Consider the following 27,599-nt stretch of genomic DNA (forward strand, 5'->3'; position numbering starts at 1 on the left):
ACTGATGATGAGCATCACACAAGGGGTGGGAAAAGAGATGCTCTTCCCCCCTCTATGCCCCCAGCCACACAGGCACACTCACTACTACTGCTTTCTGCACGTTTATCCTTTTATCAATTTGCTAAGTCACAGAGTCATGACTCTATCACACATCATTTTCTGTTCCAGTGAAAAATTTCTCTAAAAATAAATACTCTGTGGCTGGAAGCAGCCAAGAAGAACAGAAGCTTTAACAGAAAAATACACAAAGGTTTCAAATATCAGGGCCACCAATTACTAGGGTACTTCCAAGGACTCCAGGGAGTCCTGCTCTTGAACCCTTTGAGACGCAAATCTAATAAGTGAATAAGCCTAACCTGATCTTGAGAACTAGGCCCAATTACGCCGAAGGGCAACTTCACCGCATTATTGCCTGCTTTCCATTACAAGGGCATCCATTGAGTACATCTGGAAAAGAACCCGAGAGGAACCAAGGCTGTCTGCCCAGAAAAACAAATAAAGACTGATATGCCTTTGTGCTAAAGTGAAAAAAAGAAAGAAAATATAATAAGTAGGTGGTTTGCAGGGCTGTCTGTATTTCATAATGTGATAAACTGCCCTTAGGATTTTTTATATGATTGAATTTAGAAAGCTGGTGGGGCAAGGGAGAAGGAAAATAAAAAAGGGTGAATCGCTCAATTTCAGCCGAGTGAAATTCAAAGATGGGAGAGGAGGAAAAGGGAACTTAAGGTGGTAGACTAAAACAGCTTCACAGACAGTGAATGAAGCAATCAATGCCATCTATACAAATATCAAACGGGACCGTAATACCATGATCATAATGGAAAATGGTAATATGTTGCATTTGCTGAGGCAAGAGGAAAAAGGAAAAATACAACACTGTGTCAATAGAAAGGGAGATATGAAAGACAGGAAATTGATATCAGTTTTAAGAATGTGAGTGAGCAAGTTTCTTAGCCGCAACTAATTTGATTCATCGTCTGACAAAATATTTCAGTGTTTTGCATGAGAGTACAATACTTAAAACTTGAATAAAATTAATGGTGATGGAAAAAGGTGTTCAATTAAAACCCAGTGCTTTGTAATCCCCACACTTAGTTGTCACCAAGTACTTAATTTCTGCAGAGTATCACTGACGACTCCATCACCATAAATGTATAAAATTTCTGAAGTAAAACATTTAGAAATTTAAAGTTAAAAGTCTTTTGCTGTGTTTTTTTTCCCCCTTGCTTAATATATTTCCATTACACATTGCACTTGCAAGCTGACTTTGTTGCAAAGAATTTTGTGCTGTCAGTGTAAGTCTAAAGCACCGCTGTAAAAATGGGGTATCTAGAAATATAAACAAGTTTGACTGCAATACTAGCTTTAAAACGCCTGTAAGAATTTGCTACGTAGGTGGCCTGTAAAGACTCTGGTCTGTGTGAATTGTTTCCATATCTACAGCTTTACTGATTGAGGATTTGTTTGGTTTTATTTTGTTTTTTTGTTTTACTCTAATGGGACCTGAAACAATCTGGATATTCATTTGAGAACAGATCCAGCACCTCTTAGATTCAGTGACCAATCTTTCCACCAGCACACACAACAAGGATCAGGTCCAGAGAGTCAGCATGTGCATACAATCTGATCTCTGCAATCACTGCCTTTTCCTGTCAGCCATTTGTTGAGTCTTAACGTTACCTGTGAGAAGGACCCACAGAATTCAAAAGACCTATGAATGTCTGAAAAATAACTTGTATGTACAGGGTTCCATAAGTTTGGAGCTGTAGAATGCAAAATGTAGCTGCAAATGCTTTGAGGAGGGAAATCCCAGTGTGTTCGTATGTATGCCATCTAGCAAAAATGGCCCTAATCAGTTCTGTGGCATTGATGTGCTAATGGAATACAAAATATAATAAATAACATGAAAAAACTTTTGAGTTCAAAGTCTGCTGATAAAGATCAACAAGATAAAGAAATCCTATTTCCAAACCCAGAGAAATTCCAAATCCCTAACTGAACAGAAGCACATACAAACCAATTTTCAGGTGATCTTTCTTTTCCCATCCAATCATTTCTTTATTTCTGCAGTTTACGCTCCCCAGCAACGCTGGCAAATTGCTCAACCATTTGCTAAAATGAGTTGTCAGTATTAAACTCCACTACATAAAAAGTTCTCTCACTGGAAAAGAGGTCAGATGTTCAATTTCTTCTCCTCTAGAGGAGGTTAAAAAGTGTACATTATCAAATAAGAAACTCTAATTTACATTAGCATGCTCTAGCTGAGTAATTGCTTCCTAATCTTGGCCTAAGTGCTAGAGTTCAAGGCACAGAACCGATAGCAGTTTTCCAGTATCTAGAGGGGGCCTACAAGACAGCTCTAAAGGGCCTTCGACAAGAGCATGTAGTGATAGGACAAAGGGAAATGGCCTTAAACTGAAAACAGGGCAGGTTTAGTTTAGATATTATGATAGCTATGATATTAGTAACAAGTGGGGATCTTTAGACCACACTCAAGCATTATGCTAATATTAAAATCTAAAATAGTAGGGACAAATCTGCTTATACTGCAACCCAAAATTCCTAATATCCAGTATCTTTTTTGATAAAATTGATAAATGATAAATTCTTTACTGTGAAGATGGGGAGGCACTGGAACAGGGAGGCTGACGATGCCCCATTCCTGAAAACGTTCAAGGCCAGGCTGGATAGAGCTTTGAGCAGCCTGATCTAGTGGAAGGTGCCCTGCCCATGGCAGGGTTGGGTGGAACCAGATGATATTTAAGGTCCCCTCCAGCCCAAAGCATTTTATGATTCTATGCTTACACCATCACAGAAAGCTCATTTACTCCTTTGTGTTTGAGATGCTAGCACACTAGTTCTGGACAGAAGTCCAAGTAAGCAGCTGGAGGGAAATATTAACATAGCTGTAACATCAATAGCATTTGTAGCTCCAGCTTAAATCACCCTAGGTTAACCAAAAAATCCAGTTTTTTCCACACATGCTCCCCTTCCTAATACATATATCCCAAACAATAAACCCCAAGGGTTTGAGACCAGACAGTAAAGAAGATACAGCCCACAAACCCACCCATCCTCACAGACACTCTCCCTGTGAAGTATAGGAATGCCTGCAAGTGCAAAAATTGCATATGGAAAGTCAAGCAAATAATGCACAACTGGCAGACAAGACCATAACCTACAAAGAGTCTGCATACCAAACGTAAGGCAGAAGATTCAGGGTCAGGTGAAGAAAAAAATTTCTGATGCAGTCATGTATGCAATTAAGGCAAGTCACACAGAATATGTGTGTTTTAAGATTGATGGGAGAAATTATACAGAGCATTCTTACAACAAAAGTAATTCTTTACCTACCTGTTTATGCATCTCTATATTCAGCCCATAGGACATCTCGTAATACTAAGAAAAAAGAAAATTACTCTATTAGACTTTGCAATTGTGAAAACTATTTTGGAATTCACTTTGACTGAAACATCATCTGTACAAAGACATACAAACCTACACACATTAATTTGCCTTGAAGAGTTCCTGGAATTGCAAAGAGTGTGTTTCAGAATAAACTTTGTTTTTTGCTTTATCTACATTGTTTCATGTCACATTTACAAAGAACAGCTGTAAAATAAGGCAAAAACAGACAGCAAAATAATGAAAAATAATCACAAGCAGAATCAAGGATTAAAAGCAGAAAATTATGAAGATTCTATTCACTAGCATACATAAAACATGCCAAAAAAAACACCCAAAGTGCTTCAAGCATATAAACATATAAATCATCAATATCTAACAGACCGATTCCATATTTTAAATTAAAAAAAAAAACCCACAAAAAATTCCTGTAATTAAATGGCAGGTATTAAAAAAAAAAGGAGAGAGCATGGAAATTCAGGGCCAGAGCAGACACACCAAACTAAGTGCATCCTCCTGTGCCCCAGTACTGCAAGGAACTCTTTTCAGTGTGCAATGTTAATACCAAACAATCTCCAAGACTTAGGCATATCAGGCATTAAAATGACAACTGCGAGCCTTACAATTTGCTTGTGCTCTCCCTTAAGATTTTTTCAAGGTTATTTACTCTTTCTGTGTATACAAGAGTATTACTTGTCTTGTGCATATGGAAAATGGCTAATCCCTCAGAGATATACAAGAGGAGAGATATCAAGAGTTCCTCTAGAGTTATCAGGATCCATCACACAATTACCTGTTTAGAAATGTCTTTCTATGCACATAATTTAACCAGGCAGACCACAACAACTGAGGAAATCCCTTTCACAGCTGAGATCACTGACATTCTCAATTTAATGAAACAATGATTCAGCTGCCAAAGAGCAACAGTTCTTCTAGAAAGCAGACTTTGGATTTGCATGCACTTAGGTACAATTTTGTCTTACTGCCATCACAGAAAAAAATACTATCCAGAACCATTTTACAGAAATATGACCACTGGGAAAAGTCAGCAAAAGTGAAAACATCATCCCCAGGTGCACTATGGAAGTTGCACACAGCTTGAAAGGGCTGACAAGTGATTTACTAGCATTTGGAAGAAACATGCTCAATTGCTTAAAAGATTAAAAAGCCAGTTTCACACAGATACTGACCACTGCAAAGAAGTTAAAAGACCCCAGAAACTACTGATTTATAATGGAAGCACTGATGCAACCTCAACAACAGCAGTGCTACTACAATCTTCCTGTTTGCCTCCAGCAATCCGAATGTATGTCAGTCTCGGTATACCAGGCTAATAGACATTTTGAATTTGTTATGCAGCTTGCTTACCATGACATAATGTCGCTGCATCTCTGTCTTCTCACTGGCCAGTTTTTCACATTCTAGCTTTAAACTGTTCAAGACACAAAAAGGAAAAAGCATGGGTACTTCATAACACTAAAGTGACATTCTCTTGAGCACCAGCTGCTCCCCTTTTCTCCACTACCCAAACATAAATGCATATTCCAGTTCTTGCTTGGGAGTTTAGGATGGAGGTTTGTACTTTTCCATTTTCAAAGGATACCATGCAGCATCCTCATCTCCTAAAAGAACTGCAGACACACATGTGGTATACAAAGAAAATTATTTTTCTGACAAAAAAACTAAACACTGATGCTGGTTTAAGAAGCATGCAGGGGGTCATATCTTTAACAGTTTAGCTGGAGAAGCTACTAACAAAAACGTAATTTGGGTTTCAGAGTTTTTATTTAGGTGTTTTAGAAACACATCTTTCTTTTTCTCAACCCACAGAAGAATCCCATGCACATTACCGCTTCAAGAAGAAAAACTTGTGGATTTGAATTTTTGCTCTTTGCTGTTACTGATGACGGAACTGCAAGTAGAATACTGCTTGTAATTTAATTAATACCGTGGTAAATACTAACGCTTCCAGTGTTTATTTGGTTTTCAGAAGCCCGCTAAACAATCCTGCCAGAAGTCACTTGTCACTTTGAGGACACAGCGCTGTTCCACCTAAGGATAATGAAACAGCTCGCCGCCTCACTTCCAGGTTATCAGCACTTGACATGTCAATGAAAGGTGCGAGGGGGCCGAGCCAAGACAAGATGCCTGTCCTGAGCGGCATTTCGAAGAAAAGCAGAGGACGAGTCCAACCAGACACATATTTTTCTATCAACACTCGCCCTCCCCCACTCCGCACCCAAAAGTAAACAAAAAGACCAAAAGAAACAAAAGAAAAGAAAAAAAAAGAACATGAACAAAAACGGAACGCGCGGAAAACAAGAAAATCCGCTCGGCTCGGGGCCCATAGGAGCCCCTCGTCCCCAGGGCCGGGAGCAGAGCGGGATGTGGAGGAGCCGGCCAGGAGCGCCTGGCTGGGGTGGGTCCGCCCCGCTCCCGGTTCCGCCAGGGGTCCCGGGCCCCCGCCCCGCCGCCCCTCCGGGCGCGGCGCGGAAAACGGCGAGAGGAAAGACTGCGCGCGGTTCGGGCAAAGTAGGCAGTCTTACCTGTGGTACTGAGCCTGCAAAAACTGAAACTCCTCCTTAATCCGATCGCAGGATTCTGAAATGGTGAATTTAAAGGGCTGAGCTGGCTGGTGAGGAGCCTGCAAGCAAGGAACATCAGGTCTTTTAATCGCCCCCTCTCATCCGGTCACCACCTCCCGCCCGCCGCCGTCCCCCAACGCGGTCCTCGCACCGGGGCTCCGCCGAGGCGCAGCGCCCCAGCGCTCGTCCGCGGGCGGAGGCGCGATGCCCCAAACGCCCCGAGATGCTGCCCCGACGTGTCCGCCGGCGGTGCGGGACCGCAGCTGGAAGAGGTGCCCGCTCGGACCCTCCGCACCGGCGGCAGCCGCGGGACGCGGGGCTGGCGCCGGGACCGCCGCGCACCGGGTGAGGGCAACTCAAACAAGCCAACTCCGACCCCGGGAGGCGACGGCGACGCGGCGGACAACAATAAGAAAATGGCTACAACTCCGCGGTGCCCACGCCTGAGCGCTGCCCGCGGGGCCGCCGCCGCCACTCACCGGGTGCCGGGTCTGCGGGTACATCTTGCTCAGGTCGCGGATCATCCACGCCGCTTCGGGGGGCGCTGGCGGCCGGAGCGGCGGGGATCAGGGCTGCAGGCGCGGCGGCGGAGACGGCGGGCAGGGACGCCCCGGCCCCGCCGCCCCAGGGCTGGCGGGGCACCGCCGGCAGCAGCGAGGCGCGACGGCGGCGGCGGCGTCCGAGACGCTCGGGGGCCGCTGCCACATCCCCCGGGGGCGGTCAGCGGGCGACGCCGGCCGGTTCTCCCGAGCTCCGCCGCCGCTCCACGGGCTCCGGCGGGCTACGAGCCCCGTGCGGCGGAGGGCGAGGTGGAGGAGGGCGGGGAAAGCCCCTCTGCCGGCGCCGGCGCGCGCTCCACCGGAGATTCCCCCCGCCGGCAGTTTTCCTCCCTTCCTGAAAACTTTTACTGCTGCTGCCGGCGGCTCTCCCGGCGCCGGGCGAAGCGGAGCGCGGAGCCCCGGCGGGGACGGTGGCTGCGGCGGTCAGGCGGCTGCTCCGCTGCCGCGGCGGGGGTGCGTGCGGTGCGGTGCCCTTTTGTGCGGCGGTCCGGTCTTCGCTGCTACCGCCCGCACCGCATCTCCCCCGCTAGTGCTGCTCGACCGCCTTTTGTTGTTTTTTTTTTTAATTGAAAAAAAATTTAAAGAGCGAGAAAGATTAAAAAATACGGTACGGTCTGGGCAGCTTTATTTATGTCTTTTTTTTTTTTTTCTCTTTTTCCCTCCGCGCCTTTCGAAACTCCGGGAAGTGGCGGTGGTGGCGGCGGGGACGCGCAGATCCGAGCCCCGTACTCGGCTCGTCAGCGCAGCGTGGTCCGGCCCAGCCCAGCCGTGTCCTGCCCAGCCCGGTCCAGCCCGATCGCCGCTCCGCGCCGCTCCCACAGCACGCTCTGCCGAAGTGACTCCTTTGACCAAATTTAGCAGCGGCTCGTCATTAACATTCTGATACATATTCACAGCAGCCGGAAGGCCGCCGCCGCGGGGCACCCTGGGAGTCGCAGTCCTCCCGACTCAAGACTGCCCGCACGCAGCCGCGCCGGGGACTACTCCTCCCATCAAGCACCGCGACGCTGTCAGCCGCTCCCCCCGCGCCCCGCCCATGAAGGGCGGTGGCGGCGACCAATGGGCGGCGGGCTGCCATTAATCGCCGCTCGGCACTAATGCCTATCACTTCGCCTCTGACAAATGGGCGCGCGGGCTCGGGCAGAGGGGCGGCTCCGGACTCTCCCCCACGTGGGGTCCTGACGCGCCGTGGCCTCGCAGCCAATAAGGAGGCTCCCCACCGCCTCTCCGCCTCCGCTCGCCCGCCGCCCGAGGCGGGGCCCGCAGATCGCCGGCGTTCCGCGGCGCCGGCGTTCGAACAGGGGAAACATTTGTTCAGCCGTCAATCAAAGTAACGTGGGGCCGGTGTCGGCTGTCGCCGCCGCCGCCGCTCCCGCCGCCTCCTCCTCCTCCTCCTCCTCCGCGCGGGGCGGTGGCGCGGCGGGAGCAGGGGGCGGCAGGGGGCTCCGCCCTGCGCCCCGCCCGCGGGCACCGCCGGGGACTGGCGCTAATGAGGGGCAACGTCGCCTTAGAAAGGGGGGTATACGGCATCGCCGCTGCTCTCGTGGACGGGAGAGGGAATTGCCCCTCCGTTGCCTGCCGCCAAGGCGAGGCGTTCCCGCCTACCCTCGACCCGCCGGGCCGGGCCGGGCCGGGCCGGGCGCCTTTCCCAGCGCCCGAGAGGGGCCGCAGTGGCTCCGCCGGGGCAGCCCCGGCCGCCCCATGGCTCCCTCAGCTCCCCGTGCCGCTGGGCAGGCGGAGCGGTGCCCTGCTACAGTTGCCGAATGCGATGTGATTTAAGTTTTGTTGCTGTCTTTTTTTTTTTTTTTTTTTCTTTCCCCCGGCTTTACTGAAGGAGCTCCGCCTGTACTGGAGGAAGCGGTGACAGGGCCAGGGTGTTCCCCACTCGCAAGAGGAGCGCTCCAAGACCCGGTCGCTGAATGCTCCATTGTAATGCCACGTTTGTGTTCGACGGGGCGTTCAGACCCGGCTTCGCAGGGCGGCTGCGGCCTCAGCGTACTGCACGTTTTGGAACGTACAGTAAGCACACCTGGAAGCGACCTGTGGCGAGGAAAGGACAGGAACAACGGCTTCGTCTCGCTGCAGCAGGCGCGGCTGCTGCGTTTTGCAGGCTGGGAAGCAGGCATCAGAAAGTGTTTTCCTAGGCCTGAGCGTCGCATGCTTTCTCCGGGGCTGTTAGTGAAGAGCTGGAACGTGAACACCTGATTCCATACACATTCTTCCGAAAAAAAAGAACAATTTTGCACGTAGTAGTGCTGTGTCCTAAAAAGACCCCAGAACAATTTTTCTGCAGAGCCCCGCTCTAGACAATGCTGTGCAGTGATGCATGCATGAGGGATAGGCTCATATATTGTTGGGGTTTTTTTCTTCTCTGTGTCTGTCATGCTTAGATTTGCCTTCAAGCAGTTTGGTATTCCTGATGAGTTGCAGTTTAAACCTGCATGCAAAATAGATGTGGTTTAGTCATGTCATTTTTGATGCCTGTATACCAAATCTATAATCTCAAAACATACACTCAGCAATTAATAACCTAATGATGGTAGCTAAATTATGTATGCTTACAGGTTTGGTTGTAAATTCTCTACTGCCTACAGATCTCTGGTTAAGGCCTGCAGCTACTGAGCACCTTGACGCCTTGACAGGACATGCCACCAGTTTTACCATTGAGATTTTGCCTTGCAGAGTGACTTTCAAGGACTGATCCAGGGGAACAGTTGTGGTGCTGGTGATGATGAAGGTGGCATCCATCTTCTGCTGCTGCCTAAGACTCAGCTGCAAGAGGCACACAGTAGAAATTCCACCTTTTTCTAGAATTTGTAACCAAAATCTGCTCCTCTATGGTGAGTGCTATGATCACTAGCTTCTGGAGCAGTTTGTCACACAAATTCTTAATCCTTTTGAAAAAAGATTTTGCCTAAAATTGCAAGTGCAAAATGGGCCAAAATATGTCCATTCCTGTCACCTTCTGTTTTTGTACCACCAAAAATATCTACACATTACATATTGCAATACTCAGCCTCCAGCCTACTTGCATGTGTAGTTTCTGCTGCAATTTTTATATTTACCAAGGTCATAATCAGATTTCCATAGGAATTTAGACCTCTAAATATTGTTTAAAGATTTCATTATAGAACACTAGCCTAATTATGAAAATGCTGCTTCTCACATGTCTAAATTTTCCAGCACTGAAAGTGATTTTAAAAAATTAATCATGAGCACTGCTCACTAGACAGAGGAGCACTTCCAGTTCCTCTGAAATAGAGGACAATCACCATATGCCTGGACCAAGTCTTGACATTCAGAAGTATGGCTGCCAAATCTAGAAATGCTTAAGTGGCTGTCACTGAGAGTGTGAAAGCTGTGCAGGAACAGAACAATTCACTCTGAAGAGTTGCAAGCATCTTTGGACACCTGATGAGTGTTTACAGTAGATATCACTATGAAATCCACAAAGTGGAGAAGGTATAACTCCAGTTATAAAATAAATTGTATATCTGAAGAAACTGAATTCTGAAAATAACAGCAGGATTAATTGTTCCCTGTTGCCCTGCACGAGTTTGGCATTAGGTACAGAGCCCCAAACCTAAAGTCAAAAGAGTACAGCTTTTTGGTCAAAGCCATCTCTGGTCTTCTTGCGCCAGTCAGTTTACCAGCAATGTTCATTAAAGCTTTACCAGTGTCTGGTCTTGCTTGCCCATTGGTCTTAAGTGAATTTGTGTAGCTAAAAGTAAGGCAGAGCTTGGTTTGCACAGCTTTAACAAGACATCTATATCCATATACTTAACTCTTTATGTAAGTAATCAATGTCTATTTTTGTACTGTTTTGCAGCATTCTGTCAGGATCCATGAGACTCAGAAGTTTAAGAGGAAGTGTGCTATAACTTGCCACTTTTAAATTATGTGAATTAAGATCAGAATGTCATTGTCATTCTGTTTTCCTATCTTTTTGTCACTTCTGACACAGCTTTGATGGATCTTTAAATATGGGCTGTTTTGTGTTTAAAGTTCCTTGTTTTTTCCTTCTTTTATGAAAAATCTTTTGTGCTAGGTTATATAACCTGTACTGTTACCTCAGAAGTGAAGAAGCTAGATTTTAAATGTTTTACACATATCGTTAATGATTTCTCATAAGTGAATCGACTGCAAGAAATATTTAGGCAGTTTTGTATACACAGTAAGTGTGCTGAGTTTTTACTGGTGTAGAAAAACTCTTATAAAATATCTCAGCAGAGCCAGAGGTTGCAAAATATCACTTCCATTCTTTTGTCAAGAAAGGCAACTGGTTATTTCAGTCCTAATAGTTCAGAACTAGCCTGCTTTTGTTTACATTCAAAATTTAGAGTCTGAAGTGAACAGAACAATATGTGGTTATATATGTACTTAATTGAATAGGTGAAAAAACACTTTTTCCACCTAAGCTTTTCTAACCCACTTTCAGACTCCTGTGATTCTTTTTTTTTTTTTTCCCTACAGTCATATCATAATCTTAGTACAGATGTTATCAGCACTAAAGGACCTTTAAGAATGGGTCTTGAGGCTGTTTTATATGTAACTCCACATATTCCCTGTCTGGAATGATTGTAGCTGAAGACCAAGACCGTTGGGCCTAGCACTGCAACTTATTACAGTTTATTTTGGGACCAAGTTACAAGGTCACCATACTTTCTCAGCTGTATACTCACACACACACACACACACAGAGAAGCACACACACTCATAAAAATAAAGTGTTGAACTGATAATCAGTTCAGAATGCCCCAGAGTAAATTTTGTATCTCTATACATATTTAAGTTCACTGTGTAACAAGTGCTCTTCTTAGCTTTCAAAAAGATAAACTCAGTGAGGTTGTTAGTTGAATTGAAACTAAGTTTTCTCTGCTTGAAAATTTTAATTACGGCCTTAAGTCAGTTACATTCTTCTACTGGTGGAAGAATGTAACAGCATGACACACAGTTTATGATCTGGTGTTTTACAAATGCTATCCAGTGACCCCGTCTCAGCAAGTTTTTGAAATACTCCCTACATACAATTAGTCATTAATGACCTTAGGGATATGTTGTTGCTGGTAAGCACATTAAGGGAATTTATGGTACCATGTATAATGCAATTATTTATATGCCAATTTATATGTAGCTCCCTTGCAAAACAAGAATTTTCCATGTTCCAAACTATTTCTCATTGAAGTCTTTTTTCTTTTACATTGCCAAAATCACACTTTATTTAGTTCTTTTGTAGGCATTGGTGGTTTGGATTATGATCTTTACTTCAGCTTGATTCACTACATGCAGAATTCTTGCAATGACACAGTTCTGCTTACAAGAACTGCACTTGGTATGTGGCAGGAAAACCTGTGTTAAAGTACACTGACATTCTTTTCTGCAGGAAGAATAATAGTTTAGTTATCCTAGAAGCTGGATTTGCAAACTAACTTGGTGCAAAATGGCTCAGGCAGATATTTACAATTAAAGTAATTTTTCCTAGTCAGTGCTTCTTTCTGCATTAAAATCTGTGAACTAGTAGTAATGAATATTTTTATCCATGGCCAAAACACAACAAGTTCTTTAGGAGGAAAACTTTAACTGTCTTAGAGAAGTCTCAAAAAGTCCTGTGATGTCATTAAGTTGTGTTTAAGCCTTTTTATAATGTTCAATATGTGAGTACTACCTAGTCAAGTGACTGAAGTCCTGAGGCCCACCTGCAACATTTGCTAAATGCATATAGCTATAAGGCTGCTTATTCCACATTTTGTGGTAATACTCTTAGTTGCAATAAACATGAAATGAATGCAATAAGTCTTGAACTGACAAAACCAGACCTGAACAAAGCATTTTCTTACAGTTACACCTTATAGTCAGATTGCATCTACATCACAAGTTATACCCCTGATAAGATTACAGTGTTTTGTACTGCATTTATTCATAGGAAACACCATAGTCTCAGTAACTTTAAATCCACCACTTGATTTGCAATATCAGATACAAAATTTTCTTAGCTTACAGAAAACTAATCAGATGGTTTTATAAGAAAATATATGGGCTGGCCTAAGTGCTAAAATCCAGAGTTATAACAAGGAAGTCAACCACTCACACAACAGATTCTTTCTTGCATTGACCCCCAGTAAAAGAACAAGGATTTCCTTATCAGGAGTGATAACTGTAGTAGAGCACATGGCCTATCATTCTACCTCAGCTTTCAATCTCTCTAACCAGGTTTCAGTGCTTACTGCAATGTTAGAAGTTACTAACCATATTAGAAGATGAGGTGAAATGAACTTAGCATTCCTTCTTGTTACTCAAGATGTAGTCTGTGGCCTTGAATGAAGAAAGTTCTCTCAGCTCTTGCAATACCATTAACAAATGTCACTGTTTGGCACTCTGACACACATTGATTAATAATAAATCCAGTTTTTTAACTCTTTAACTCATGTTTTCTTAGGTGCAATAAATATTCTGCATTTTTCAAAACGTTAGCTTTTCCAAAGTAAATACTAAGTTGAAAAGGGAATTTTTGTAATATAATTTTTGACGAAAGAGAAACCACCAGTTTGGAACTTAACATTTTCAAATTGTTTATATTTTGACATGCAAGAGAACTATACAAACCAATTTAATTCTACAAGTTCAAAGTGCTTTAAGTAGGATGAGAAAAGGGTACTTCACACTGAAGGGTAAGAGGCCAAAAGAAAGAAAAATAATTCTAAATGGATATAGTATGTCTTTAGCTTAATATTCTTTATAGTGGCTCTATTAACATTAACTTTGGCAAAACTGAGTAAACTGAGCAGCACAAAATTATCTAATACAGAACCTCAAAAATATTTTTAACTTATTTTCATTGTTTAAAGAGTGTAAATAGGATTTTGTACTTCTCCTTTTCTCATCCTGTACTGCAAATTTCCTAGTTGCTCTGAAAAGGTGCAGACACCATTTTTCTTTTAATTTTTAATTATATATTGAAATTGAATTACAAGCTGTCATTGTACTGCAGACTCTGTCAGCACAGGAATCAGGAGTTCAGATTTATGTATTGTGAGGTAGCTTTATTTCCTTCAGACCTTCCTTAGGAGCATCATATTCAGAACTCAGATGTACACACCTCTTATAGTAGCTATGGAATTCCTATATGATAAAGATAATTGCATTTAGCAGAGACTGAATTCAGCAAATAGCTGCTGTAAATATTTTTTTTTTCCTAAACCCATGGAAAACTAATTCTATGGCAGTGTGTTTTTATCTGATGAACAACCAGGATTATTTTCTAAACACACTTTTCCTTCCTAAGGAATGTAAAGAAGAATTCCTCTCCAGTTGTTATTCAGAATGGAAATAGTGGAGATCATGTGCTTCAAGTAAGAAATGTGAGTTCCCTGTCTTTCAGTGCAGGCAGTTTTGAATTTTTAGTGTACTTCAGCATTGAAACTTTTGAACAGTACATGGATTTTGAGAATCAATGAATGCATTCTGTTTCTGTGTTTAATGGATAAATCCTTTATAGATTCATGACCTGGACATGGACATATCCAAGGAGTCATTTCTTCAGAAAATGGCCAACAATGGCTTTTGTGGCTTATATGCATATTTTGCAGTGATGCAGAGAAATACTGCCAAGACATCAGATTTTATGTCAAAGCCACATATGAGGTTACCTTTCTGTTATTCCTGTTCACACAGGTTTGGAGAGTTGATAATTCACGCTTCCTATGTTACAGCCTTGTCTGAAGAGTGGATCCTGTAAGTGGGAGACTCTGTTCTAGTCTTCTTGGTATGCTTTATAGTTGGGGTCACAGTCTGGTCTCCATGAAAACTGAACACAAACAATGCAGTTTTCTTCACTGGGTACTGACTAAATGGACATTCACAAACCATAACTAAAGAAAGTAATGAGGAAATGTTTGTTATTTGAAGGACTCCTTCTATTTGGATAACTGGGTATACATGCAGTGATTGTCACTCCAGGTACTTCAGGTACCAGCCAGCCCTTTAACCCACACCTGTCTGAAAGGTAAACAATGACATTTTGTTCCTGATAACAAATCCTTTCAATAGGGTGATCTCATGAACTTCATTAAGTAAAGTTTACTTAAGGAAACAATGAATGGAGATTTACTCCCTAACTTGCTTGTAGCTCAAGTGACTCCATCAGGTTATATAGCACTGCTTTGGATGAACACTGGTATGAAAAAAAGAAAGGATACAACCCACAGGGTCAAACTGATTTGGGCTAAATTTGAGGGGCAGTTAAATTGCTTGTTTTCAGAATAACTTGCAAGATGTATTGAACTTGATCTTAGCTGGCCGAAAACAAAACAGAGTAATTTACTATTACAAACAAACTTCTTTTAAATTACTTCCCCCCCCGCCCTTTAACTTTAAAATAGCACCTGACATAACAGAATCACTATCAGAAAAAGGAGGGATGAAGTTGAAGATAGCAAATTATTAGTATCCCGTTTAAGAACAGTCAGTCACTTCTTGCAATCAAAACCATGCTAACATGTGGCCTGTTCAAATAAAAATTAGTGGACTAGAGCCAAACACTAAAAAGTAATTGATAATAGATTTTTTCAGAACCCAGTCATCCATCAAATGTGTCACTCCTCCATAATACTTTATTGGCCTCTTTTGCATTAAAATTAAGAAATCTGGCAGAAAATAAACACTTGCTCTCCAGCTGGTCCTCAGAGTTCAGAAGAGTTGGGTGCAAACTGAGCTTAATTTCTCATTAGAACTAATTTGGCACTAATAAGTCTGGTCACATTCAATAGGATGTTCCACGACCACAGATTCACAAATAATGTGGTTTACCAATTCAATGCTATAGGTCAGGTCATGTTCAATAAGAACTTGTGCAATCATAGATTCATGAATAGTGTGATGAAACAATCTGGCACTATAGGTCTGGTCACATTATTCAAGAGCCTTGGTAGCAAAAATTCACAAATATTGCAGTTTATTGAAGCAACAGAAATACAGATTAGGAATTGCTGTTTACAAATGCATTAGCTGGGATAGAACTCTAACAATAACAGTAACATTGTGTTAACCTGGGTAATAATAATTAGAAACTTACACTGGTCAGAAGAAGAGGGAGGAGAGTAGCAAGTCCTCTCTCTCAAGGCTTTTTGGATTTTCCTCCGAAGTGAAATTTCTACCCTTCTTATATACAGTCCAATCTTATTCCCCTCCTCCTGTGTTACATGTAGCAGATACAGGTAGTGAGTTATGTAAAATAGTCATATATGTCATAGCATGTAATTGCTTGAGCTTGTTAACATATGCAGAGTGTGCACTTTACAATTTAAATAACCCTTAGTCAGGCAAAAGTTAATTTTTCTTTGTTATGGTTTCCTTCAAAGTTCCAGTCATAGGACTTTGCCAGTCTGTCATTCTTCAAAGCCAAAACAGGACCATCCTCCTGTCTCCACAGGACTTCCTCCTTCAGTCAGTTCATCCCTTCTTGACGTTGACTATGCAGATCCATCTGCAAAGATAACACAGAGAGTACACAGTGTAGGCCTTAGATAGCAAGACTTAGCCCTTCCCTAGCTCCTTGGTCATCATCCCACTCCCCTTCTAAAGAAAGATCTTTAAAATTCATTGTGTACACTTAAAACAAAGTGTCTCTGTCCTGGTTTATAATGATTGTCCTTTAGAATGGATTTGTTTTGTTATTTAATTGCATTCTCATATGCCATGCATCTTCAGACAGTTGCTAGAAATTTTTGCTGCTCTTAAACAAAGAATCTTTTGTGCTATATCAGCTTGCATTTTCTGGGATTGTGTTGTGCTGCAGTCTTTTCACTTACTTCAGCAGCAGAGTACTGTAGTCATAGCTTCTCTAAGTAGACTGTAATAATCATTATTTAGCCCTTTCTCTATGTTGCATCTTATCAACTGATCTGTGAGAAATGCTCTTTATGTTGTTAAGGCATATGTGCTAATATAAACAATAAATTAACCTTAACTGGAGGAAGCTTTGAGACTCCTAATACAGTAACCCAGCAGAAAACAGAGTTTATAAAAGTTGTATACCTACCAAATTCCCTGAATATTTTTTGTTTAAATGTTCTGCACTTATTTTCTACACCAGCTTTTTATGACTGGCTTTACCAAACAGATATAATGAAAAATGCTCCGTAATTTCTAAATATGAGATGGTAAGGGAGAGGTAAATACTGGGTTTATTCAATTGCATTGATAAATGTCTTTTTTTCCCCTAAAGTTGGATGAACAACAGTGAACACAATTGTAGAAAGATTATTACTCTGAATTAGAGGGCAGCATGCATACATCTATTGTACTAGTTTATAGGGTCTGCTAGAGATAACTGTCAAATTACAGACCGCAGTATAGTTAGGAGGTCAAGAGTGCTAATTGATTCATACAGAAGTGCCTTGGATTCTAATATTTAGAATGCTATTTCATAATATGAAGTGTTAGAGCTCACAACTTGTGTCTTGAGAAGAATGCAGATTCTCATGACAATGCAGTGGTATCAGCATTTTAAGCAGAAAGAGCTGATGATGGAGGTGCAGTTCTGGTAACAGATAGTATGTAGAAGCACACTTGAACAAAGACCATCCATACCCCCCTCCAACAAGATACGCTTTTCCTCTGGATTCTCGAGGGAGAGGTTTGTACTTGCACACTGTAGCACATTCTTTCACTTAGGGAATCCTGTAAGTTGATACTATGTTTCCAAATGAAAAAGTTCATCACCTACTTTCCGTCCTGGAAACTAAAGGCCCAAGAAAAATAGGAAAGAATTTTAGAACTACTCCACCTAGAGTATATTAGCTTAAATGCAATAACCTCAAAGTCTGATTTGTCAAACAAGAATATTTAAATCTTTGAATCTTTTTGCTTTGAATAGCAAAGCAAAGTGAGGATCAAATAAATGGATAGCAAAAGCTTGATACCAGCTTCACCACTCACTGTCTGGTTTTGGACAATTTATTTTTAGTTTGGTTAAAGTGTGAAAATACTTGCTGTAATTGGCATTACAGAGCTGTGGAATCTGTAACTTATTTATTATATTTCAGAAAGAGGCTCCAAGGTTAGCATATGTAAATTCAGGAACCCCTACAAAGGCATGCAATTTGTGTGCCCCTTGGCTTTAGCAGGGATTTCTTAGACATCAACACTTGTTCTAGTCTCACAATAACTACAGCAGTAGTGAAAAGCAGCAGTGGGAAAACTCTGATCTGATAGTTGAAACTGAGTCTGTAAAATGCTGTAATTGTTCACTTAACTTTGAGCCCATGAGTTGTGCTATTAATTCAGGGCAGCTAATCACTACAATACTACTCAATTATGATTAAGGTCATGCCTAAATGCTTTCCTGGACTTCTAGGAGATTGTTAGGTTTATGATTAAGTTATCCTTTACACACTTGCTGAGGTCAGACCTCCTGATTTAGGAACTCACAATCCAGCTGAAAGTGGTGGACTTAGATTTCTGTGAAAGTCATTTTGAGGAAGAGATCTCTCAGGATTTTGAGGTACTATCACTTATCTAGAAGCTGACTAATTCCTATTTAGTTATCTAAACTTTTCAAATTCTACTGTGTATGACTCATATTCTTGTAGCTCATATTTATTCATTTTATTTTTCTCAAGGCTAAAATCTGTAGTGCTATAAACTACCATGCCTCAGGCAACTGCAATGAGGCTACTACATGTTACATTTTTGAAATTCTCTCTCCTGCTCAACACTACATTTAACATCAGCTTTATCACTTCTAGTACAGTGCACAAGAAATGCATGTAAAAATGTATGCTGCATCTTCCACTTACGGAGCAGTCTCAAATTAATTGCAAGGAGCCTATTGGAGATAACAGGCACTGCTGAATAGTGAATATTGCCTTGCAGTACTGGGCTTACAATCTGGGTTTTAAAGCTGAAAAATAAGGCTTTCACTTTAAAGTAGGTATTTGGGTGTTTATCTCCATAAAGACAAGTCTCTGGATGGCCATAAGATTTCAAGGTGTAATTTAAAACAGTATAAGGTAAGAAGTATAGGTTTTTGGGTAAAAACGATTCTCTGGAGTTAGCTAAGACCATTTCAAGCACTGGTCTGAAATTTACCATCACAGGTCAATATTCAAAAGATGGGTGGTTTGTTTGTACTAGAGGTTGCTTTGTTTCCTTTTGAATGAGTAAAGGGTGAATGTCTGTGATACTGGAATATTTTTACTGAAAAGTTGAGGACTCTTTTTATTACTGCATTAAAATATTGATCACTCAGTATGCTGTAGACAATTTCTCCTTTTTTTCTGATTAGCTTATGGGAATACATTATTTACATTCAATATGACAGTTTAGTTTTTTATAACTGTGCAGTATGGCCACAATGAATCAAAATTTGTTTCAGTCTTTTGGGATAAAGGGTTTTATTATCCTAAACGATAGAACAAGAGTTTTAACTGAATAGATTTTTTTCCCCCAATAGCAATCTCATTTGAATGTTTTCATTTATCAAAGCATTGCATGTTTACTTAAAAAACACATTTTCTGCTCCCTAGAGAAGTCCATAATGTACTCAGTAAAGGCTGAACAGCAGAAAAAATGTACCCAGTGACAGAGTAAAATTCAGGAAAAACTGTTCTCTTTTTTTTTTTGGTAGATACACATGTGGTTGAATGTAAGTGATATAAAATTTTCACCTACAGTAACACAATTCCTTTTGTGATCATCTGAATAACATACCTTTTATTTGATTCAAAAGATACCTCTGCCGTGTATCATAATATCAAAATGTCAGATATTTAATCTGAAGAGAAGAAGTAGAACTTTAGAGAACCATGATCCTTTTTACCAGTGAAACTATATGAGAAGTTACATATGACTAAGCTGGAATTAAGGCATTTTCTTATTAGCTAATTTGATAAAATCCATATAGTTTTTATGTATGACTTAAGCTTTGCCTGAGTGGAAAATGGCATTGTTCATTAATGAACAGCATATCTACACATCATCTTAGGAGAGGGATTGAAAAGTTCTATATCTATATGAAATTACAGAAGAAATTCAGAGAGCTAAAATTAAATTATTAGAGCTGGAACATTGCCAAGATCCTTGGGTTAACTTCTCTGTTCTTTTCAGAAGCTATATATTAGATCCCATTTCTTGTCTATCTGTACTGAACATTTTCTCTATATTTTTTTTAAATGTGATTTTATCTTTTTTTTTTTTATTTTTAAAGAGAATTGCAGTTTCTGTGGCTGGACATATATGTGTAAAGACATGTAGGTATGCTTGGTCTTCAGTATTTAAGAAACTTGCATTTAAACAGTTCTTCTAGTTTAAAAATGCTATCACTGAAAGTTTCCAGGGCTCTAGTAGGCAAGGTGAAATGAGCAGGTCAAGACTAACATAGTTTTATATCACCTGTAAAAACATAACATGAAGTCCTTTGCCCTCTCAGGTCCTCAGTGAAACTCTTGCTGACATTTGTGAAGGGAGGATTTCAGCATGACACTGTTGGTGCTTATAATTTTAACACCAACTTTGCACTACTTGGTATTTTTACGATATTGTCAGCTCCAAGTCTTGTCATAAAACTCTCAACTTCATTTTTAAAAAGTCTGTGCTAGCACCAAATCTACAAAATAGTGTTGGTCTCAGATCCTGCGAAAAGGTTTCATGCCCCATGATGATGCATTTGTGCATTATGTTTTTAGACATGCACACCTTTTATCTTGCTCTCATGTTACTCTCTAAATCCATGATGAATCAGCTGAGCACTTGTGCAGCAGTAACAGGAGGAGCCTCTGCTCCCAGCTTGCTGTGGTCATGGCATATACACACACACTCTGTCTGCTTATAGTTGTCCTAAATAGACTAAGCAGTACCTCAGTAGCGGCAGATCTAGAGAAGCCGACATGCTCATTCCACACAAACCTGAGACTTTCTGAAGTCAAATAGCGGTACGTTACTAAGAGAAGCAATATTTTGGACAGTTTAGGCATTGGACACTATTTTTTAAAAGATAGTTTTGTCATATTGGTTGTTGTGAACATTAACATGAACATGGCCAAAACACATCTCCTCTGTAGGCACAGAAGCAGTCACATTGCCAACCACAACTAAAAATATAAGGGCAGAGTACCAATATTACATAGACATAGTACAAATTCAGCTCTGGTACTGCTTTGCAAGAGTGCTGAACTGTGCTGAGTACAGTTACAAGTGGGGTTGGTATGAAAGCAAGATCTCAAGGCTCATGCTCCTTTCCTTTAACCTTCTCCACAAGCTGGAGATTAGGGCACACATTTAGCATTGTGGATTTGCCAAAGTGTCTACAAATTTTTTATAGAGCAACATTTGATTTTCTAGTTGCAGAAAGAAGTTTCCATACAACCTTCGTTCTCTGAAGGAAGATGATCACAGGGCATCCAGGAAGAATCTGAATGGTGGATTTAAACAAAGGCTCTGAGAAATTCTCATTATTTTAACACTGGTAGATAACTTTTTGGCCAAAGTCATGATTTTTTAGTATTTAACATGCAAAATATGGAAAGTAGATACCCCCGCGTGAGGCTGTTCCTTCTCCCTGAGCTGAAGGTATAGGTGTTCCAGTGCAAACTGGCTATAATGAATATAACCAGCATCCTTAAAAGATTTTCCATCTTAGTACAAATTGTCTTACGAAATTTCATGACATCAGGAAAATGTTGGTAGAATATGTCTGGTGACTTTATGTTATTGCATCAATCTCTAATTTTGGCACTAGTGAGTATGAGGAGATTTTGCACCATTACTGTAAGTCCTTTCAAGAATGGAAGTTCCTTTCATCTTGATGCACTTGTGGAGCCCAGCCAGAAAAATACAAGTCTATATAGTAATGTTTTCCTCTAGCCAGTAATGAAAGCTAAGAGTGTATATACAGGAATGCCATTACAAGCTCAGTTCACTAACCCAAAACAGTTGTTTCTATTTAATCCAGTTATCTGTATATGTATTTTTCCTTTTGTGACAACTGAAAGTGTCTCCCTGGAGTGCAATCAGATTCCTACCATTAATATACATATCTGAAAGATGCTGAAGTTTTTAGTGTTCCTAGAGCACATACTTCACTTTTAATTGATACACATCTTAGCCATGAGAACACTCCTGGTTTCTTGTTTAGAGAACAGACAAAATGAAGGATTGAAAACTAAAGAAAAAAAGAAGCACAGATTTCTTTATACCTTATTTGAGTGAATGTGTATGGTTCTTTGATCATACCAAAAGAAAACTGTTGATGACATGTGCTGAAAAATAAAACAACATAACATATGGCTGAAAGCATATCAGCATAGTACTTCTGTTTTTACACCAATCTCTACAGAGTTTTTCTAAAGCACATTTGCTAATATTTTAGAAAATATATTGAAATGTTCAAATTTTTGCTATTTGCTGTTATGCCAGCATTGGTATTAACTAATTCTTTTAAGAGTCCACCATTTTAACACTGGTAGATAACGGTCATACAATTATTTTAACTTCTTTCACAATAAACTGCTTGCTGCATTAATTGCAGAAAGTACTCATTGCAAGCCAAAAATACATTGTATGAATTTTAAACAAAGTATATGTCCTATACCATATTCCCAGGAGTAGCTGACTACAAAAGTGCAAGACAAATTCACACATCATGATATTCCTGCAAGCTTGGAAAGGTTTATGTGCCAAACACCATATCTTAAGCTAGTTTTTTTCACATTTTTATGCTGAAGGTACTAATTCCTATGGAAGTGTGAAGACATAGACTATTCCCAGTCACTGTGGTTAGGGATGTCTTTACCTGAAGCTGAAAGACATAGCAGGGACCTCTGAACTCTGTGCACAAGATGACTCTGGTCTATGACTCAAGACTATAGGTTTTATAATTTTTATACTGTTCTCCCTAGTCTAAAGAACTTAATAAATAATTATGTACTGGGTGAAGTTCACAAACATTTTACATTAACAGGCACTTTTTAGAATCTATCACCACAGTAGCAGACTTTCGGAGACATCGTAGCCTCCAACAACAAATTTAGATGACAAGTTCATTTGGCTTTACTGTCAACTTTAAATAAAGATATGAAGTAGAATTGTTTTATATACTTAATAAAAAGCACCAATCTAAATAAGTTATATATAACTATCTGCATTTAAATTCTTATTAGGAATAATATTTATTATCATGAATTTTATTTCAGTAGAAGTACTTTTATAGATTTCAGTCTTGAATTTCAGGATCAGTCTAATTTTTAATAAGTAAATCCAATTTTATTTCCTCAGAATTTTTTAAAACATGGATGACTGGTCTTGTTGCTCTTTGCATAACACGGAGCCCAAAGTAGCCAAACAGAATGACCCATCTGTGGCAACATGGGGAGCTAATGACATAGCCTGGAAAAGAAATAGAGCATCTCAAAGATCCATATCCTGCTCCATGGGCTCTGATGCTTTTCATTGTTATATTTTCCATCTATGTAAACTGTAGTATTCAGGAATCATTAAAGAAGCAAGGAGATTAAAAAGAGAGAGAGATTACATCTTACAATGGTAGGGCTTAACATCTGTGTATGGAGAAAACTCATCTATTTCATACTCTGAATTTTAAAAAGCCACTATACAATGACAGCTTGTACTTTTGTGCAATGCAAGAAAACTAATAATTGAAAACCTCTGAAGGGCCCATGTCATGTTTTTAATGTATTCCTGTTCAGTGTTCTGAGTAGAAATTTTGTTGTTTCTATTGGTAGAGGGTAGATTGAACTGATTACATACTGTGTTATAAATAAGTGTGTTTTGTTCCCTGAGAAATTATTCTTTCTTGAGTAAAAAGAAAAATAAACAAAGGGAAAAGGGTGCATTTTAAGGTTGCTGTTCTAGGCTTTCAGATTTCAGTTCTCAGATACAATATCTTAAATATCAACTATTTTTATTTTTAGGTCCAATTTCTAAATTGTTTTAGAAGAGACTTTTCTGAGTTAATCAGTAGCTGTACAGCTGCTGGATAAGCTTTCTGCCTGCCTGAACTACAAGGAAAGGTGGGAAAAGCATGGCCTGAATCTATTTCTACAGTCCTGTGATTTTGGGACTGGCAGAGGCCAGATTGAGTTTGGTATAAATTAGAGCCATCTAAAACTGTTCTGTCATTGCTGACTACCTGAGACTGTGGGATCGCTCAGAACTGAAAGTCAGAAGGTCAGGTACTATGGGCCATGCTCCAGGAAGGTGCTTTAACAAATGGATAATCCTCAACAAGGCAGGTATACTCATTTTCCAGATGGTTGTACCACTCAAACAGAGGCAAAAAAAGTCACACTCCAGGTGTGACAGCAATATTGAAAGAAATGCTCAGTTCTGCTATGAATAAACTTACTTGAATAACAAGTAGTGTTACAGTGGCTCTCTGGAGTTTAGTGAAAGGTGCAAACCATGGGAAAATGGGCATGGTTCATGCCTTTAACTAATTTAGTTTGCATCTCTACAACTACCCTGCCACTGAGATCAGAGTTAGTTTAAATCTAGCTTAACTGCATTGATAAAAATTGCAGTTGCTTCTTGTACAGTGGTGTAAACTCAGTACTGGTCAGACAATATCCACTTTTTTTTTCTTTTTTTTCCTTTTTTTTTTCCTTCTTCCTTTGTGTCTAGGCCATTCTTGTCTCTTCAGCTGAAATGAGCAATTGATCTTGTTATCTATTCTGCCACTAAGAGATACATCACAAGTTGCACAGTGTCTGGTAATGGCCATATCAATTTATGTGTCAACCTTACAGTTAAATTTCATCTGCAGTCATCAGTAATTATAAGGGGAATTTCTTGATGTCTTTTTCTCTTATTCAGGATTTTTAGCCTTGTTTTCTATTTAAATAGAATCTTCATGTTGCTGGTAATGATAATGAGTAAGAGAATGTTTAGAGCCCTGAAATCTCAGTGCCCTTCTAAAGGTGCACAGAACTTCAGAAAAAAATCCCCAAAACCCAAGTGCTGTGTTCCAGTGTGGAAAACAGCAATGAGTTCTTTTAATAATGTATGGTCAGGAACCAAATTAAGCCAAACGAGGCAAACGTTGTATATGAGAACAGTTTATGGGTAACAAAAAGACAAAATAAAAAAAAGGAGTTACCCTCCTTAAGAGGGCTAGAGAAGACAGAGCAAGAGGAAGAAAACTGGGAAAGAAACGGGGCTGTAGAGAGAGGGAGAGAGGAGCAGAGAGAAAAGAGGGCGTTAGCCCCGGCGGCCGAGGGGCGCCGGCGATGTCCCGATGAGGCGGCGCTGTGCACGCTGCCGGCCTGGGCACGGCCCCGGCGGGGCGGCGGGACACGAGGGCAGGGGATCGGGCAGGAGCCCGGGCAGGGCGGCGGGACACGAGGGCAGGGGATCGGGTAGGGTCGCGGCCAGGTCAGGCTCGGAGGCGGCAGGGCCGGACGCAGGGACAGGGCGCTGGGACGAAGCGGGCCGGGCCTGGCCAGGGACTCAGGGAGGCAGCACAGACGCGAGGGCCAGCGAGGCAGGACTCCAAATGCAAGTTCGAAAAGCCCTCCCAAGACAGTCCAAAGGCAAGGGACAGAATAGCACCCGGAGCTTGGGGTGCAGTTACTTTTCATGCGCCCGGCTCCTCCTCAGGTCCGCCTGCGGACAGGAGAGCACGGCCCAGGCCGATGTGCCAGCGCAGCCCGCGGGCAGAGACCTTCTGCCGTCTGGCGGGAGAGCGTCCCTGGGCTACAGAGCCTTCGGGGTTCCCTTGCTGACTGCCTGTCCCCTGTGGGACATGAAATGGTGCCAGGCAAAGAAAGGCACCCCCAGAGACAAGGCTTTCCTCCTTCTTCTCTGGCTGTCTCCTGGATATGGCACACGTGCAACCCCGTCCCCCATATGCCTCTGACAACCATTGATGAGGCATAACAAAACTCATTGGCTTCTCACAACCAACCAACAAAAAAACCCAACATCCAAACCAAATAAAACAACAAAAAATAGGAAAACACGGATGAGTAATCTTTAATTTCTCCACTGAGACGCAATTGCATACAGCACAAGATAAAATGAGGTAATTATTAGGCCATTCAGAGCTGCAGTGCATGGTCGTCCTGCAGAGAAAAGGAACAAGAGAATAGCCTCAGAAAAACCACATGGGACAGTTTAGATAGACTGCTGGGTTGTTCCCCTCGCGGGGGAATGTCTGTGTGGGTAGATCACTCCTTCGGGGGTCCCGTTGGAGCGGCTCCACCTAGTCCACGGCGAGCATACTCCCGGATGTATATCGACAGCACGACCAGGGAGAAGGAGGACTCGAGGCACCGGTGCAGATCCAGCTGGGTTTGTTAGAGGATGGTCCGAGGGTTTAAGGAGGGGAAGAAAGCAGGGGTGCAACCGCACTTGAACGGAGCCGCTGTCACGGTCAGCTCGACCCCCAAAGCAGGCTGGGACCGGGGTTTATAAAAGGAAGAGGGTAGGCAGGGTCGGGGTACAAATCAACCAGTGGGGAGAGGGCTCAGAGGAGGGGACAAGGTGGGGTGATAGGGGTACGCCTATAGGAATGTGGGGAGAGGGTGGTCTTGTGTCAAGGTCCAATGGGGGAGTGGGGAACAGGGAATATTCCAGAAGGGAAGGAGTGGACTACAGGTGATTGATGTTTATATAGTAGAATTCTCCCAGGGCGCCCCCGCCCCATCTTCCCTGTCCCCTCCTCAGACAGTAGACCTAAGCTACAGTTTAACTTTGACACTGACATTCACAAGCATACCATAGTGTCTTTAGTGACCACAAACAGATACGTATTTTCTCTAAGCTAAAAGGTAGTGCACCCACAGCAGTTAAGTTGAACAAAGGAATGGTTTACGTGGCCAGATGTACCATTTCAGGTTTCTATTGAGAGCTCCTTAAGTTGTTCTATTTAGCAAGATGAAAATTATTTACATTATTTCACTATAAGGAGGTAAATTTCTGTATGTGAGCTCATATGAATGCAGAAGAAGTTATTCTCTCTTATACAGAGGTTACACAAACTCTCATATATGCTGTGGTGATACACAACACATCAAGTTTGGGCATAAAGTTGAAGACAGATTGTGTAATATTCACAGACAGCATGAAACGAAATGCTCATTTATAATATGTTTAGGCATTTCCTTCATAGTCTCTTCCTCTGTTGCTTTTAGTTCATTAATATGATGAGGTCTTTGCCCATTGTCTTTTCCCCTCTTTTGAATGTGGTGTATTTTCATATGTGCAGTACCAAAATTGCCTGGTTCTAATGTTCTAATGCAGGATTGCACTTTGCCTCCTGACTTGCCCACTTGTCCACTTTGAGCTAATGTTAGTAAACATCCCTTAGAAACAATCGCTTTTAATCTTGTCAGAGATGGCTGTGTTGTGAGGGTGAAAATTAGTTATTAGCTTAGCTTTTCATCCATGCATAATAGGATGTTAAAATCAGAGATGTTTGCTTGGGGCCATGAGAAGCATCCCACTTTGAGCTCACAAGTTTTGAATTTATAAAATGCAGCATATTTAAAATAAACAAGCAAATGCCAGTTTAAAATTCGAAAAGTGTGTTTTGTGTATTTTTGTTTTTGTGCAAGTTTAAGGCATCTTTTTGATTGCAGCAAAAGAAGAAAATTATGCTTTATATTTGCTGGTTTTTTATCTCTCTTCCAGCTTTGTTATAACAGATAATCTACAGAAAAACACTATGTTGTGTGCTTCTTACAGTGAAGACTTTCCCGCTGAATGGGGTTTTCATCATCTTGGTTCTTCAGAATTAACCACCTCTGCCCTCACCTTATGAAATTAGGCGCTAAAAACTAAAAATCAAGACAAAGTCAGGCTGAAGACCAAAAGAGAAAGGACACCCAAAACAAAATAACAACAAAATCTCTTTGCACGTGTACTGCAAGGTAAAGCTAATGTAATTTAGAGATCTTCTCTTCATTCTGCACAGAGTCATCTGTGGCAGGATGGGAATCCAGGATCCATCTCTGCAAATACCCCCAGAGCAGTAACAACTTCCCGGTTTCTTTGTCTCTTACTCCACTTGAGCTAAATCAGCCACAGCAAAGGA

The 27,599-nt window shown here is 41.4% G+C and overlaps 1 protein-coding gene across 3 annotated transcripts in view; it reads right to left on the reverse strand.

Moving 5' to 3' along the window:
* LOC136568635 (transducin-like enhancer protein 4) overlaps positions 1 to 6,605 on the reverse strand; it is a 97,818-nt gene extending 91,213 nt beyond the window's left edge. For 2 of the 3 annotated variants that reach the window (XM_066568728.1, XM_066568727.1), the window contains exons 1-4: positions 6,473 to 6,604; positions 5,955 to 6,052; positions 4,777 to 4,840; positions 3,358 to 3,402 (exon numbers count right to left, since the gene is read on the reverse strand). In XM_066568728.1, coding sequence (XP_066424825.1) covers positions 3,358 to 3,402; positions 4,777 to 4,840; positions 5,955 to 6,052; positions 6,473 to 6,517 — 252 coding nt within the window. In that variant the 5' untranslated portion in view covers positions 6,518 to 6,604. Of the gene's footprint in view, positions 1 to 3,357; positions 3,403 to 4,776; positions 4,841 to 5,954; positions 6,053 to 6,472 lie in introns of all 3 variants that reach the window. The other variant, XM_066568729.1, reaches the window with a different exon arrangement.
* Positions 6,606 to 27,599: the final 20,994 nt, after the last annotated feature.

This window comes from Molothrus aeneus, chromosome Z, assembly GCF_037042795.1.
Source record: "Molothrus aeneus isolate 106 chromosome Z, BPBGC_Maene_1.0, whole genome shotgun sequence".
NCBI lineage: Eukaryota > Metazoa > Chordata > Aves > Passeriformes > Icteridae > Molothrus > Molothrus aeneus.